Raw genomic sequence first — 14,601 nt, forward strand, 5'->3', positions numbered from 1 at the left:
TCAATAAGTGAGCTTTCAGGGGGGATTTTCTTAATTTTTCTTTATCTGAGCCTGTTGGCCGGTGTTTAATAAAGTTGACCATTTTCTTATTCGAAACTGTTGGTTTTGTATATGTTTGTGATTGCAGGAGGAGGCTATTTAACATGATCAATAGTCTTCCATCTATTTATGAGGTTGTTACAAGGAAAAAGGAAACACAAGAAGTATCAAGTGTTGCAAATAATGGTAACAGTAACAGCAAGGTAATCATGAAACCTTCGTTCCTGCTGTTCTCAGTCCATCTTCTGAAAGAAATAACTACTTGCTTGCAGTAATAATTTCTTTGTGAAATGATAATTAAGGGTTATTGCATTTTCTAAATATCACCCAATATATATATATATATATATATATATATATATATATGTGTGTGTGTGTGTGTGTGTGTGTGTGTGTGTGTGTGTGTGTAGAGTAGCTCCTAAAACAATTTTTTGTTCTAAAAATTGTGCACTTTTTTTTTTGAAAGAAAAATAATTCATTCAAGAGCATATGATAGGTGAGAGTACATATAATATAGGGGAGTTTCAGGTGATGAGTCACCCTGTAGCAGAGACAAAAGACTACCCTGAATCAAGCCCTCATACAAAGAAAGGAATCCTGAAACAACAATGAGACGTCAACCAATTCCATTGCCTCTGATCTGTTCCTTAGTATAGTCTCGTGACTTTCCTTCAGTCCGAGAGAGTTGAAGTTGCCTTCAAAACACTAACCAAAACCCCTGCTTATCATGGCTACCCAAGCCGCGGAAATTCTACATTGCAAACTTCGTAATTCACTTGCTATATACGTCCAACCCCAGCAATTCCTTAAAATCAATGTGCCTTGGCCATCTCCTTGCGCAGCAGTGAATGCTTCAATTTCATTTCCTCCACAATCTTAGCCTCGGATGACTCATCCAGCTTCAGTTTGATTGTCTTCAAAATCTCTCTTAGTGTTTTCCCCGCATCAAACGGATCGGGTTTCTCCTGAGGATCAGGATCCGGCATATGAATGTGGGCATCATTGTCCATAACCTGGCCTTCAGCTGGTTGGGTCTGGGTAACCAAATCCACATCTCATGCATCCTAGGTCCGTCCACGCATCAGAAATTAAAATTGAAGCTCCTTCCTCAGATACACTATCTTTCTCCGACACATTATTACTGGTCTGCATGGTGGAGATTGAATGGTCATCTGGGCCTGGTAGCTGCCTTGCCATTATTAGAAATTGAGCATGCATTCGGTTGCCAGATTGGGAGAGATTTCATACAAATCTGCATGTCCCCCCCTCATTTTCAAAAGATATTAAAAAGCTTCCTCTGAGCACATGTAACGGCAACCTAACGCTAACCGAATATTTTAAAGCCTCCCCCATCATTTCATTGGGAAGCATGATAGGCTCCAAATCAATATGATATTCTGTCTTCGAGGAAAATGTGCTTGCATGTCCCTCAATTGATGAGCCCACCACCTTCCCTAACCACTGAGGCTTCCTCAGTTTAAACACAATCCTTGACCTGATCGGCTGCAGGGAGGTGGTGACGGCTGGCCGGAAAAGTGCGTTCCGATCATATTCTCCAGTGATCACTATGCCAGAAAACTCCCTGCAGATCTGTCATTTGTTTTAGTTGTATAGGGGGTTGAACCTTCAGTGTGTTATGCAATGCATCCAGGCCGAAACTCTCATTTGATTGGGTTCCTAGATGCTGAACAGCTCTGTCCACTTCTCCCAACCTGCACCTCATAGTTCCAAGCAACTCCAGATAATTTCATCTGTGGGTACCTTTCATACAAAGGTGGGAAGCAATGCCTTTGAGTTCGATCCCGTGCACCCTGCTTTTGTGGTTTGTTGATTCTAGTGGCCTGCTCAGAAACTCTGACATATTTAGAGGTCCTACAAGCCCGTCACATTGATCTATGAGCAAAGTTTATATAAAGACACTTAGAACACTTTCATTCACCAGATAAGGGCATCATCCCTTCCTACAAACCTCTCCTCTTTCTATGTTCTTGCTCGACCGTTCTTTTAGATCTGTAGACATTCCACTCCTCCTGCCTATTATTATTTTTCTTCGGAGCCCAGGCTCCATTGTGATTAACAATCAGTTGCGGATTGCAATGGTCCTTGCTAAACCAGCACCAAGAGCAAGATTTCATATCCAGCTTGTTAAAGGAAGCGTAGGATTGGCACCACCATCCTGGGCATTGGGGAAGTCTTAAAAAACATTGTTGCAGGTGTTTTTTCCTTAATCCAAACATGTCATTGCTTATTTAACAAAAATCATGTTTTGGATCAAATCAATTTAAATAAAAAATTTGATTTTTGTTTCATCTAGTTTTAGTAATGAGCTATTGATTTTTTTCGTTGCTTTAAAAAAACTAAACATGAAAAATATCAATCTATACATGTTTTCTGCTAAGCAAGCTCTACAGAATACTTCTTAAGTTTAGATTAGCAGCAGAGACCCAAAACTTTGTCCTTTAAAACCATTTTAGAATGGTTCAGGAGATAACACGCCTCTCTCTCTCTCTCTCTCTCTCTCTATATATATATATATATATATATATATATATATATATATATATATATATATATATATATACATATATAGCTGGTTTCTTAAGCATCAATATGTATTTACTTCTTGGTTGAGCTTTGGTACATGCAGAGAGAGAGCACTGCAAAAGCATCAAGACCACCAGCACGAGTAGATCACGATGCTGAGGATGGTGATGATGAAGATGAACATAAGGATGCTCTTTGTGGTGCGTGTGGCATGAATAATACTTCAGACCAATTCTGGATCTGTTGTGACATATGTGAGAGATGGTTCCACGGCAAGTGTGTGAGAATTACCCCAGCCAAGGCCCAGCATATCAAGCAGTACAAATGCCCGGGCTGCTCTAACAAAAAGTCCCGGATACAGTAGTCATTGTAGGAGTGCTATAGTTGGTTTTCAGACTAGTCCTGTCAAATTGAAAATTCTGTATTATACCATGGTACATACCCTTTTTTTGCTCACTCTCTCTCTCACACACACGTTGCAAAGGGCTCGTCTATGTCCATTTATTCTTTCACTGTGTTCAAGACTGCAAGGTGTGAGTGCAGCTACCTCTTGCACTGCAGAATGCACGGCGATGAGGCTGCAGTGTTCTGCTGGGAACCTCTGAACCTCTCCACTTTATGCACGTGCACATTAGTGTATACTTGTGTGGTATGGGAAATTGAGCATTCGTACACGCTCATCTTCTATTATGCAGTTTTATCAACTGTCAATTTTATTTACCAACTTGCCTGTGTTACAGTTATGATTGATGGGGCTGCGAGACTTTACCTCATCCGAGTTCTTATGACCCAATGATGGTAAACATGAAAGTTGGGGACCTGTGTCTACTTGATGAGGCCAGACTCTTATGCACGTTCCACTGGGTCTCACTCACAAAAACTGAGTTGGGGTGTATACTGTATACCATTATTAAGTCAGATCATAGAGGGTCTCCACCAATTTCTGATGGGAACCATTGAATCATGAGTTCGAAACCCACAGGTGCGTGTCCCTTGCTAAAAGGCCGAAGCTGGGTATACTCCCTGGTGGTCTGGGGTTTTTACATCAGTGAACTCTGTGGGTGAGGTGGTTTTCCTTGCTTAACTCTCTACTGATCTACTTTTGTTAAATGTGGATTACACAGGGTCAAAAGTGTAACCAAGTTTGCACCCTGAGAATGACTAGGCTTTTATTGTATATTAGCAGGTTTTGGAAAATACTTCTGTGGCTGGTGTTGGGGATCACCAACTTTTGTTAGATTGTTAATTTATTTCTGAGAAGTGCCCGTCATATTTTGATTGTGATTGTGGTGGTGGTGGTGGTGGTGGGTGAATCAGATGAGACTATTCGTTTGGCCTTCAAATATTTTAGAATCTTCTGGTCCCTGTGAATGTTCAAAATATGATTGTGGAATTCGTGTATGCACAGATCCGTGTGAACCCCCGTCATGCCGTACAAGCCAAAAACCCACAAAAACATACCATACCCAAAACAAAAGGGACTAATTATGGTTGTGGGTGGTCCATGTCTGAAATATATGGAAAAATATTGGCTACTGATATGATTGCAAACGGTTTGGACTTTGGATCAGAAAATACACTGGGGAGTCAGTTTGCTTCGGAGGATCCGGGACAGCCAAAATTTGCAAAAATCACCATCCCATATCCGAATCTTTTGCAACCCTAGCTACTGTAATTAACACCGTACATTATAGTAGAAATCACTGGTTTTATTACATTTTTGTGAATATTTTATTGACTAAGCTATATATATTTTTGATACGTGGTTTGCTTAGTAAAATAACATGTTTGGATCACCCAACTGTCAATGCTTCAGAGAGAAGAAATTAATGAAAAAAAAACTAAACTATTTCTTCTATTTCCTTGGGATCCTCCATTATAGAGCCCGAAGTCCGACACCCCTGATGAATTGGCTAAAATTCAAGTCAAATATGCTCTCAAACCCGAACGAGTTCAACCCAACCTGAGTCACCGTCCAGTTAGCCTCAGCCCCACTTGAATCAGTGCCAGCCCTAACAAGTAACAATAGCTACCACTTGGTTAAGATGGTACCATTCAGCCGTGATGACTCTTTTTTTTCTATTTAATAGAGGTATTAATTTAAACCAACAAATAAAATCAATAGAAACATTAAAGTAACAAGTTATATTTTTAAAGTACTAAAGTTATAATGGCCGAAGGGGTTGTTGAGAGGGTGCTGACGTGAATGCACCGGATCAAACCCCGCTGGCGCATGGGTGTGTGTCCGTAGCTTTCAGAGGTAGGCTACGTAAGGCAGGGTAATCGTGGAGCCCCACCTGGGGTATTCCTCCCTTGGGCGAGGGTTTCTAATCATAAAAAAAAAAACGATATATATTAGAAACAATCTTCCATCCCCCTACACTATTGTTGTTAAGCTTATATACAAGAAAAAGATTATTTTTTTCATAAGCTATAAATTGAAGCGGGCCCCAACCCCAAAACCGATACTAATATACTCCAGAACTTGTCAACCGCTCCTCAGATTATAACTTAATCTGGATCTCATATGCACGTTAGCATAGTTCTCATTTAAGACGGTGGAACAAGATTTTTGTGAATATTCTCTGACATGGCTTTCTTTTTTGTATTTTTTTCAAAAACCCACCTAACTTTTGAGAGTTTATATTTACCCACCTGAGTTAGTAAAAATAATTCTCAAACTCTTGCCCCTGTAAAAGGTGTTAGTATACTCAGTAAAATTACTTGGTTGCCCTTATTCTTTCTATCTTTGATTGTTAACTATGAGTTCCATCAGCAGAGGGTCTCTCCCTCCCTTCCCCCTTGCAAATCAATCACCGAAGACTGAATTGTGACTCTCCCTGTCGGTGGCTACTGTATCTGAAGACCACCATTCTTCACAAACTCCTCTCTTTGTGTTATAAACAATCAAAGACTTTGAAACTCTTAACTTACCCTCCAAAACAAACAAACAAACAAACAGCAACAGTCAATAAATAGTCTTCTAACCCCGCGGTGGTTTCCCATGTGGTCAGCCGGGTTATGTGTCAAACTGAAGGCCCAAGATCGAATCCCGCTGGTGCATGGGGCTGTCGATGCTTTATCACAGTTGGGGGCACATGTAAGGTTTGATGGTCATGTCCTCAACTTAGAGTTTTACCTCACCGGGAGGAGGGCCCATTAAGTGACCCGGTTCTCAGTGAGGGTTTTCCTTCGTCATAACAAAAAAAAAAAAACCATCTTGAGTTGCTCCTTGTGAGTTCAAAACATTGACCGAGAAAAGATCTTACATGAAAACAGGTTGAGAATGAGGCGATCCTAACCTCGGAATCAGTAGGATCAAGGTTTGTTAATAAGGAAGGAGGGGCTTTCGATTAACCATTTGGTCGTGAAATCCAATTTGCATATGAAGCCAGGTATGATTTATGAAACTTCATACCACATCTAGGTCCGACTAGAGTCTCGATTAAGATCCGCGTTTTTTTTTAATGTAAAGTATACATAGAATTACTATTTTACTGGTCTGATTTATGCTACCTTAATAAGACCAGGGTGTGGTTTTGCCTTTGGTCAGTCAGATCCAACGTGGATCTAGTACCAGCACCTCAAAGTCAGTTCTGGGTTCATGTCAACGGGTCAGACCTCCACCAGAAGGGTGGGTCTGGACTCAGACCCAGGTCTAAATTTTTTATAGGCGTAGTTGTTGTTGTATAGTGATGTCAACGGGTTGGATGTAATCTGACATCTGACCCGAATCTGAATCCAATTAGTCAGATTCGGTAGCCTTGGATCCGATTAATAATCGGATTCATATCGAGTTTTGTATCAGAGACTGAATCTGAATCTGATTATGTGTAACTATTGATTTTAAGCTAGTCAGATCCGATTAGGTCAGGCTTGATAATGGTTAAATCCGGCCCATTTACATCCTAGTCTTTATATTAAAAAGTTTGAGAATCTTGATTCAATCACAGCACAAACTCGGGTTTGGTATGAAATTTCATAAACCATACCTGGATCCATAAGCTTTGCAGATTCTCATGGGTCCGACTCCAATAGTTAATCATATTCATTCCTTTGTTACTATACCCTGATTCTAATAGATCCGTTCGGAAACCGAGTCATACCCGGTCCATTGACAACCCTAATCTTGGTATAAAAAAACAGAAAAAAACAAAAAACAAAAACAAAGAAGCACTTGTGTGGAAACGGTATCTTACCCTCCTCACCTTTGCTTCAAGAAAGAAATGGTGGTCATAATGTGGTCAAAGTACTTAAAAGTGACCTTAATTGGGTTCAATGCATCAACGGAAAAGATGAACCCACCACCATAGCTGTCCGACTGCTGACTCTCGCTTTCCTCTTGTCCCTATCCTTTTCCATTGGTCTGTTTGCGGGCCCCACTCTAATGCAACCTCCCCATGCTGTCCTTTGCCTCTTATCTCTACAATCTAAAATAAAAATAGTCACTTTGTTGTTATGTATTTTTCAATAACTTGAACTGTGGGGGAACACATAGAGATGTTTTGACTTTGTGATATGATACAAAATGCTATGTATTCCAACCACCCTCGTTCCAAAGCATAGTGACAAACGTTTTTATCGGCAAAATTTAGTTTTTCAAAAAACTCGCAAGAATTTGAATTTTTTTTCATAAATCTCGCATTTTTTTCCAGCAAAATCTCAACAATAAAAAATAAATTAAAAAATATAAAAATGATTTTTTATAAGAAAATATTATTAAAATTATTTAAAAATAAAAATACATGTTTTTTTAATGATAAATAGTCGTTTAAAACATAAATATCGCATTTAAATCATGCTATTTATGTTTTTTTCATAAATCTTGCGATATTTAAAAAATCTTGCAAGAAATTGCCGTTTTAAACTTTCAGGCAATTTCTCACGATATTATCACGAGATTTTCATAAATCTTGCGATATTTGTCACTATGGTTCCAAGTGAGATATAACAGGTCATAAGATGAAAGCCGATGCGTTTTCACCATCTATACTATGTTTTTTTACAAATTGACTCGCTAGTTGAAGTCATTTCCCTTCAATTTAAGCATTTTCATATATGGTGTTAGATGTATTTAAAAATTAATAAAAAACAGGGCTTTGTTAAGTCAATTGTAAATACTTATTTACAATCGACCGTAGCCAACGTTAATCATATATATATATATATATATATATATATATATATATATATATATATATATATATATATATATAAAGAGAGAGAGAGAGAGAGAGAGAGAGAGAGAGAGAGAGAGAGAGAGAGAGAGACCATTTCTCATTCTGCCCCCATAGGTTTTAAGTATTTTATGATAGATATGAACCGTTAGATGTGTTTATCATGCTCGATTTAGTGAGAATCAACTTTTGGATCATATTTTTTTTGATGAAAAAATATGTTTTTCTTAGTCAGAAAAAATTGGTACTTTCATAACCATTAATTTTGAATCACCAGAAAAACTTGTATACAAGTCAGATTTCGGCGATCCAAAAGCCGGTTCCCACTAAACAAAACCTATAAATCACATTTACAGTGTTACATGTGAAAAAAATACTTAAAACTATGAATTTTGAAGGGGCCTAACGAGGCCTGACTAAAAAGGGCCCAAGGAACACATTATACTCATTATATTCTTTCAAAAAACTATATAAATATAAAAAGTTCCCGACTGAATAGATGTTTGAACTTTAAACATACAATGGAGGTCGCATTTCTAGAGTTTGGTTAAAAATCCACGCATTAGCAGTACTCCAACAGATAATCTCTTTGGGTCATTAAATAGGAGAACTGAAATATGTAAACTTGTTGCATTTTTTATTTTTAAATTTGACCTTAGGGATACGATCTAGATGCTTAGTTTTATAGAAAGAGACTCTTAGACCATCTGATTAAGATATATAACAAGGTTCTTTTAAGGCTTAAAATCAACAGCTCAAAATTTTTGTAAATATTAAAGCATACAAAAATCACATTTCTTGATCCGATTACGATGATCCAATAGTTGATTTCAAGCAAATGGACGACACCTAATGCATCTACAGCAAAAAATCTTATGAAAATATCAATTTATACTTGTTTACATATTTTATTGGTTTACATATTTCAGTTTCCCCTTGCAGAGTATATCTTCCCAAATCGTGGAGGACAGACAACTGACTTCACGATTCAAAGTTTTTCTTGATTAGGTTCCAAAGATTCAAAAGTTGGCAACCCTGATTCCAATGAGCCAAGACCGTCTGATTTTTCAGATGGACGGCAGGCGTTGGCTGCCCATCGTCGTATCGACAACCGAAGAGCCAACGCACTGGCATGGTTCGTGAACCAATAGGGCGGTACCCTACATTTACTACTATATAATAACAAAACACTAGAATCTAACCCCCACCCGTTTTCTTTTACCAAAACAATTTAAGCGTGCCTCGGGTTTTTGTGATTCCGCTTCAATACTGTGGGTGCCCAATTTCATAAAGAAAAGAAAACCCATGCATTCTTGTATGCCTGCCAGGACAGCAGCCAAAACCAGCGCGACTAGGTTTATGATTTTGAAGGTGGTTTTTTGCGTAAATAAATAAATATATATAATTAGAATATATAAATTAGCAAAATATGTAAATTGATATGAACCAAGATTTTTATAGTTTTATTTATAAATCTAACCCTGCAAATGCATTAGGCGTGGTCCATTTGCTTGGAATCGACTATTAAATCATTATAATCGGATCAAGAAATGTGATTTTTTATGCTTTCATATTTATGAAAATTTTGAGCCATTGATTTTTAATTAGTCTTAAAAGATCTTTCTTATAAATTATAATCGGATGATCCAAGAGTTTGATTTTATAAAACCATGCATTTAGATCACATCCATACGATAAAATTTTAGAAAAGAATAAAAAAAACCTATAAAAATCTTGATGCATTTTTTACATATTTTAATTATCTTTGTATATATATATATGGGCACCCTGAATCACTAAAAATATGAGCACTGAGAATCACTAGAATATGAGAACTGAAAATATGGGCAATTCCAATGCTTTTTTTTGCAAATCCAACCATGTGGATGTGCTTAGCAAGATGAATTTGCAAAGAGTGAACCATTGGATCACGTATTTTTGATGAAAAATATGATTTTTAAATGCTTGAATATTTATGAAGAATACGATTTATTAATTTTAAAGCTTTAAAAAAACTTAATTATGCATCAAAATTGGGTGATTCATTAAACCAAGCATATGTCCTTTCTTATGGTTAGATTTAAGAGAAAAGAATAAAAAAATCATGAAAATTGTGGTTCACATATTAGTTCTCATATTCTAATGATATATAAGAGTCCCTGAGACAAGCTAGTACCACCTCCTTATTTAAAAAATAAAAAACAATTGTGATTGCATGAGCAGGAAGCACATTTACCTCATATAAATTGGTGATGTCGATCAACGATTTCGATTTCGTCAATTTTTTTTCTTGGTCAAGGTTGGGCAATAAATCCCTTTGCACGGTGAATGCAACTTGTGTCATTTGAAGTTGGAGTGCACATCAGGTCCCTTGGATGCCGTTCATCTATGTGATGAACAGCATCCAGAATACCAACCTGTAGATGCCGCTCATCTAAAACTTTGAATGGCTCTCAAAGATTTGTGGAACCCATATAAGAAACAAATGCTGACGATCATCACCTAGATGAACGGCATCCACGGCAGCTCTGACAGCATACGGTCAAAGATGCTCCTGGCGATGCGCTGTCTTATGACGTTTAGGCTTTTCATCTAGGTGCAATGAGTGCACACGCTTTCATTTAATCACCATCAATTTTTTATTATTTTATTTAGTTTTGGTAGGCAAGCTGGGTGATATGGATAGCCCCCATGGTATCAACCCTCATCATTCTACAAAAAGCTTTTCAATGAGGTGTCCGTGACATTCTCCCCTCGAAAATCAGGGCATTTCTTGCCTTTCGATTTTGTTGCGTTTCCTTGATGTTTCAAACAATTATAAATAGGATTTGATTTTTCTTATCCCCTGTTTGGAACATTCCTTGCCATTTATGCTTATTTTAAAATTTAAAGTTTTGGTGTTTTGGCTAATTTTATTTTCAACAAATACTTATTTTCTTTCATTCTACCGTCACTCTAATCACCACCATATTGTGACCATCACTTATTCACATCATTATCATTATCATTATCATTATCATTACCATTATCATCACCACCGCTGCAACCGTCAACATGACTATCATTGTCACCGCCATCACCATTGTTGTCACTACTATTATCACCATCACCATTGCCATTATCATTTTTTTTAGAGGACACTACTACCATTACCATTACCATTACCATCCACCATCACCACTACTAATTAATCTTTTTTTCTTGATCATTATAATTTACATTCATTTAATAAAAATGAAGCCAAGTATCTTTCTTTATAAAATGTGTTTTAATTTATTTTTGTAATCAATGAGTAAAAACAGAACCAAACATAGCTTTACTGTCAATGTTTCACACCATGTTTTATGGTGTGAGACCCAAATATGGTCTAACATGATTCATTTGTTAGGAATGGGATGCGGGATTGTATGTTTTCTATGAAACAAATATGGTTTTATTAACTTTAAAAGTTATGAAAAAATTTCACCACTAATATATATATATATATATATATATATATATATTATATTTATTTATTTTTGTAATCTCAACTTAAGTATTTCCATATTATCTTGATTTTTTTTTTTACATATCAAGCCTAAGAACAAGGAGCTGAATGCAATGGTCTAAGGTCGCATTATCACAATATCCTACAGCTTACCAACTGGGGGGCCTGCTTGTCTGGCAGGAGTAGTTAGTGTTGGGACGTTGCAAGTTCGAACCGTAAATGGGTACGGTTGTATAACTGGTAAGGGTATGCCTAACCCCAGCTTGGCTTTCTCTGTCTAAAAAAAAGTATAAACTACAACTTGCATATTACGTATCAGGGAAAAAAAAGATAAGGGTATGTATGCCCATTGACGTGTTGTGGATTGTTCGATTGTGCGGTCGTAAGCTGATCATTTAATTAAAAAATCAGCTAACAATTCATAGCCTTGGTTATTTTACGTTATTTGAGTTTAGTCCGCTTGGAATCGTATTTGCAATTTTGAAGACAAAAAGAAGCAAGATTTTCACCAGACTGAACTTGGAATATGTGTCAAATATTCGGATCGGTGTTTTTCGATGGCGGGGGGATCCAAAACTTCGTCTCTGACCCGGAATCTTCCACGTCAGCAGCGGGCCCCAACGCAGCGAACCGTATGGCACAGCTCACGTCAACCATGACGCCACGATGGCGATGAGCGCACTAAATTCCTTAAGGAGGAGGGTCGCGGATATCCACGTGTCGGTGACGTGTTACGCCCTCTTCCCGGCAAACACTAGCCGAGGAGGTGGGACCCGCGGGGAGGTTACCGACTTACCGGATCGTTAAGCAACATCCGGTGGCCCCGCTGAACCCGCGTGGTTAAGTGAGGTTAGGAAGCGTGCGTGGTTAGGCTCTTTAATAATTGGGTCCACGCGTTCAAGGACGGGGCCAAAACCTCCAAAACTAACCAAAACGCCACTCTCTAGACGCTCCTGCTGCATGCCTAGTGATGGGGTACAATCTAAATTTCGGAGAATGTCAGGGGTAGTTACGATATCATCTTCATTACAAAAAGGAAGGGAGGCTCGGGGATTATTCGCTACTTGGCTGATTTTTCCTTGCGGGGAAAGCGAAAGCGTGTTGGGAGTTGCTTTTTTCCCAGCTTTACTTTTTTCTGTGTTTGGGGGAAAGGAAAACCGGTGCCTTCTTAAATCTTTGGCCCTCGTGAGGCGAAGCAAGTGGGGGCTTCATCCCGGTAGAGCCTCGACGCCGTCGGTTTTCGATTGGAAGGCGCAGAGGAAAGAAGTCGAGGAAGACGAAGGGAAAATTTTCCATCTGAGAAACGGTGTGTTCTTTCCTCCAATTCTTTGTTTTGTTTCGGGGTTTCGTTGATTTCTCTAATTTCTGAGAAATGTTTTCCTTTTCTCAAATTTTATTTTTTTTATTCTGGGTCGGGGTGCTAGGAAAAGGATTTGTTTTGTGGTTAGGAAAACTGATTTTTTCCCCGGTTAGGATTTTTTGTTGATTTTCTTCTCGATTAATGGAAATAGAATAATTTAGGGGGAAGGGTCTTTTAGGGTAGGTTTTCTATTTCCTTTTTCTTTTTAGGAAAGGATTTTTTGGATTAATATTTGGGATGAGATGAGATGAAGACTTTGTTGTCTTGATTGAATTCGAGGTTTAAGAAGCATTTTTTTATTATTATTATTTACAGTATCCTTTTCTCGGAGAGGATTTTATTTTATTTTGGTTACCGTGAACTTCTCAAATTTAATACGAGCGACGTGCTTCATCCTTCGAGTTGCTTATCTAATATGATTGTCTTTGTTGTTTTATTTTGAAATAATTGTTAGGAAACGCTTCATATAATTTTCTCATCCTTGAATTAGGCGTGAGAATTTGCTAATTCTGACCACGAATTTTCCAATTTTTTTTTTCGAACTTTTCGTTCGGGTGACGCCGTCATCGTCGTCGTGACCACCATCACCATCACCATCATCATCTTCATGAATATTCGTGATTTATTTCTTAACCTTGGGCGAAGCAGAACCTCGAATTTTTTAGTTAAATATCTCGAATGAAAGAACACCTATAATGAAGCTCTCGTTTTTCTTGTCACAGAAATGGCGGAAGAGAGCTGGAACAGAGGGGCGGACGGGACAGGGTGCCGACCGCCGGAGAACCACCGCCTCTGCGCCAACAATTGCGGGTTGTTCGGCAGCCCGGCGACGATGAACCTCTGCTCCAAGTGCTACCGAGACCTCCGATTGAAGGAACCCCAGGAGTCGTCGTCGGCTAAACCCGCGCTGGAGAAATTTCTCAGCCTCGCGGAAGAATCGTCCGAAAAGGCCGGAATCCGGGACGCCGATGCTTCCCACCAGGCCGTCGTCGTCCCCTTCCCTTCTTCCATCTCCTCCCCCTCCTTTTCCTCCTCTCCGGCGTCTTCGTCGCCGAGTTCCGGCAAGCCGAACCGCTGCTTCAGCTGCAGCAAGCGGATGGGTCTGATGGGGTTCAAGTGCAGGTGCGGTAGCACGTTCTGCGCGTCGCACCGCTTGCCCGAGAAGCACGTCTGCACGTTCGACTTCAAGGCCGCCGGGCGGGAAGCCATCGCGAGGGCCAATCCCGTAATCAAAGCAGACAAACTCAAGAAGATTTGAATCTCCGAAAGAGTGAAGAAGAAAAGAACGAAGAGATGGGAATTGATCGATCTGCAATCTTCATCTTCTGCGATGATGGCGCTGGAGATCTTCCCCCTCTTCTTCTTCTTCATCCCTGTTTTTTTTAGTTTTCCCTGAGTGGAAACGGTGGTTTCCCTGGTGATGGAATAAACAGTGCGTACACAGTAAAAGGCTTGTTGGGTAGTGGATAGCTGTTCTAGCTGGTGTAGGCCTCTGCCGTGCCGTGTCTTGCTTTTTCAATCGAGAAAAGGAGGTGGGAAGAGGAGTTGAGAAAAAAAAAAAAAGTGGGAAGGGGATAGAAAAGGAAACGGTCAGGTAAGGTAAATGTATGTGTTTGATGACATTTTTTGAGGAACCAAAGTCACGGGTTTTGATTTCTTTATTTTATTTGTTTGTGCTCATCTCTTTGTTGACATCAGCAACTGCTGCTCTCTAAGATATGTAAATATGTTTTTAGGGGTGAAAACAGGGGTGCCAACTCGACCTGGGGCATGGATCCGTGGTTAGTTGCCCCGATCAGGAAACAGGTCGGACCTGGGCCCGTTTCATTAGTGAACTACGTTGGGTCATATCCATGGATCAATTATGAGTCTTATGATTCCTGCCCATAGTTGTTGAGTTTGTTGCTGTTTCGTTATTCTCTCTCTCTCTCTCTCTCAACAAATTACGTTACCATTCCCCCTTCTTTCCTACGAGCAAAATGTAATCGGATCCC

The 14,601-nt window shown here is 39.0% G+C and overlaps 2 protein-coding genes across 2 annotated transcripts in view; both read left to right on the forward strand.

The window, feature by feature from the left end:
- The window catches only part of LOC149836345 (PHD finger protein ALFIN-LIKE 4-like), a 34,767-nt gene extending 31,728 nt beyond the window's left edge, over window positions 1-3,039 (forward strand). Inside the window, exons 5-6 of the mRNA XM_090009150.1 lie at window positions 128-242; window positions 2,687-3,039. Of these exons, the coding sequence (XP_089865276.1) occupies window positions 128-242; window positions 2,687-2,947 (376 nt within the window). The 3' untranslated portion in view covers window positions 2,948-3,039. The remainder of the gene's footprint in view (window positions 1-127; window positions 243-2,686) is intronic.
- Window positions 3,040-12,311: 9,272 nt separating this feature from the next.
- On the forward strand, window positions 12,312-14,540 carry LOC149836346 (zinc finger A20 and AN1 domain-containing stress-associated protein 6-like). Its single transcript, XM_090009151.1, has 2 exons — window positions 12,312-12,553; window positions 13,330-14,540. Exon 2 carries the CDS (start codon window positions 13,332-13,334, stop codon window positions 13,863-13,865), a length of 534 nt encoding a protein of 177 aa, XP_089865277.1. The 5' UTR covers window positions 12,312-12,553; window positions 13,330-13,331; the 3' UTR covers window positions 13,866-14,540.
- The last annotated feature ends 61 nt before the right edge of the window (window positions 14,541-14,601 follow it).

This window comes from Nuphar pumila, chromosome 6 (assembly GCF_984573655.1).
Source record: "Nuphar pumila chromosome 6, dmNupPumi1.hap1.1, whole genome shotgun sequence".
NCBI lineage: Eukaryota > Viridiplantae > Streptophyta > Magnoliopsida > Nymphaeales > Nymphaeaceae > Nuphar > Nuphar pumila.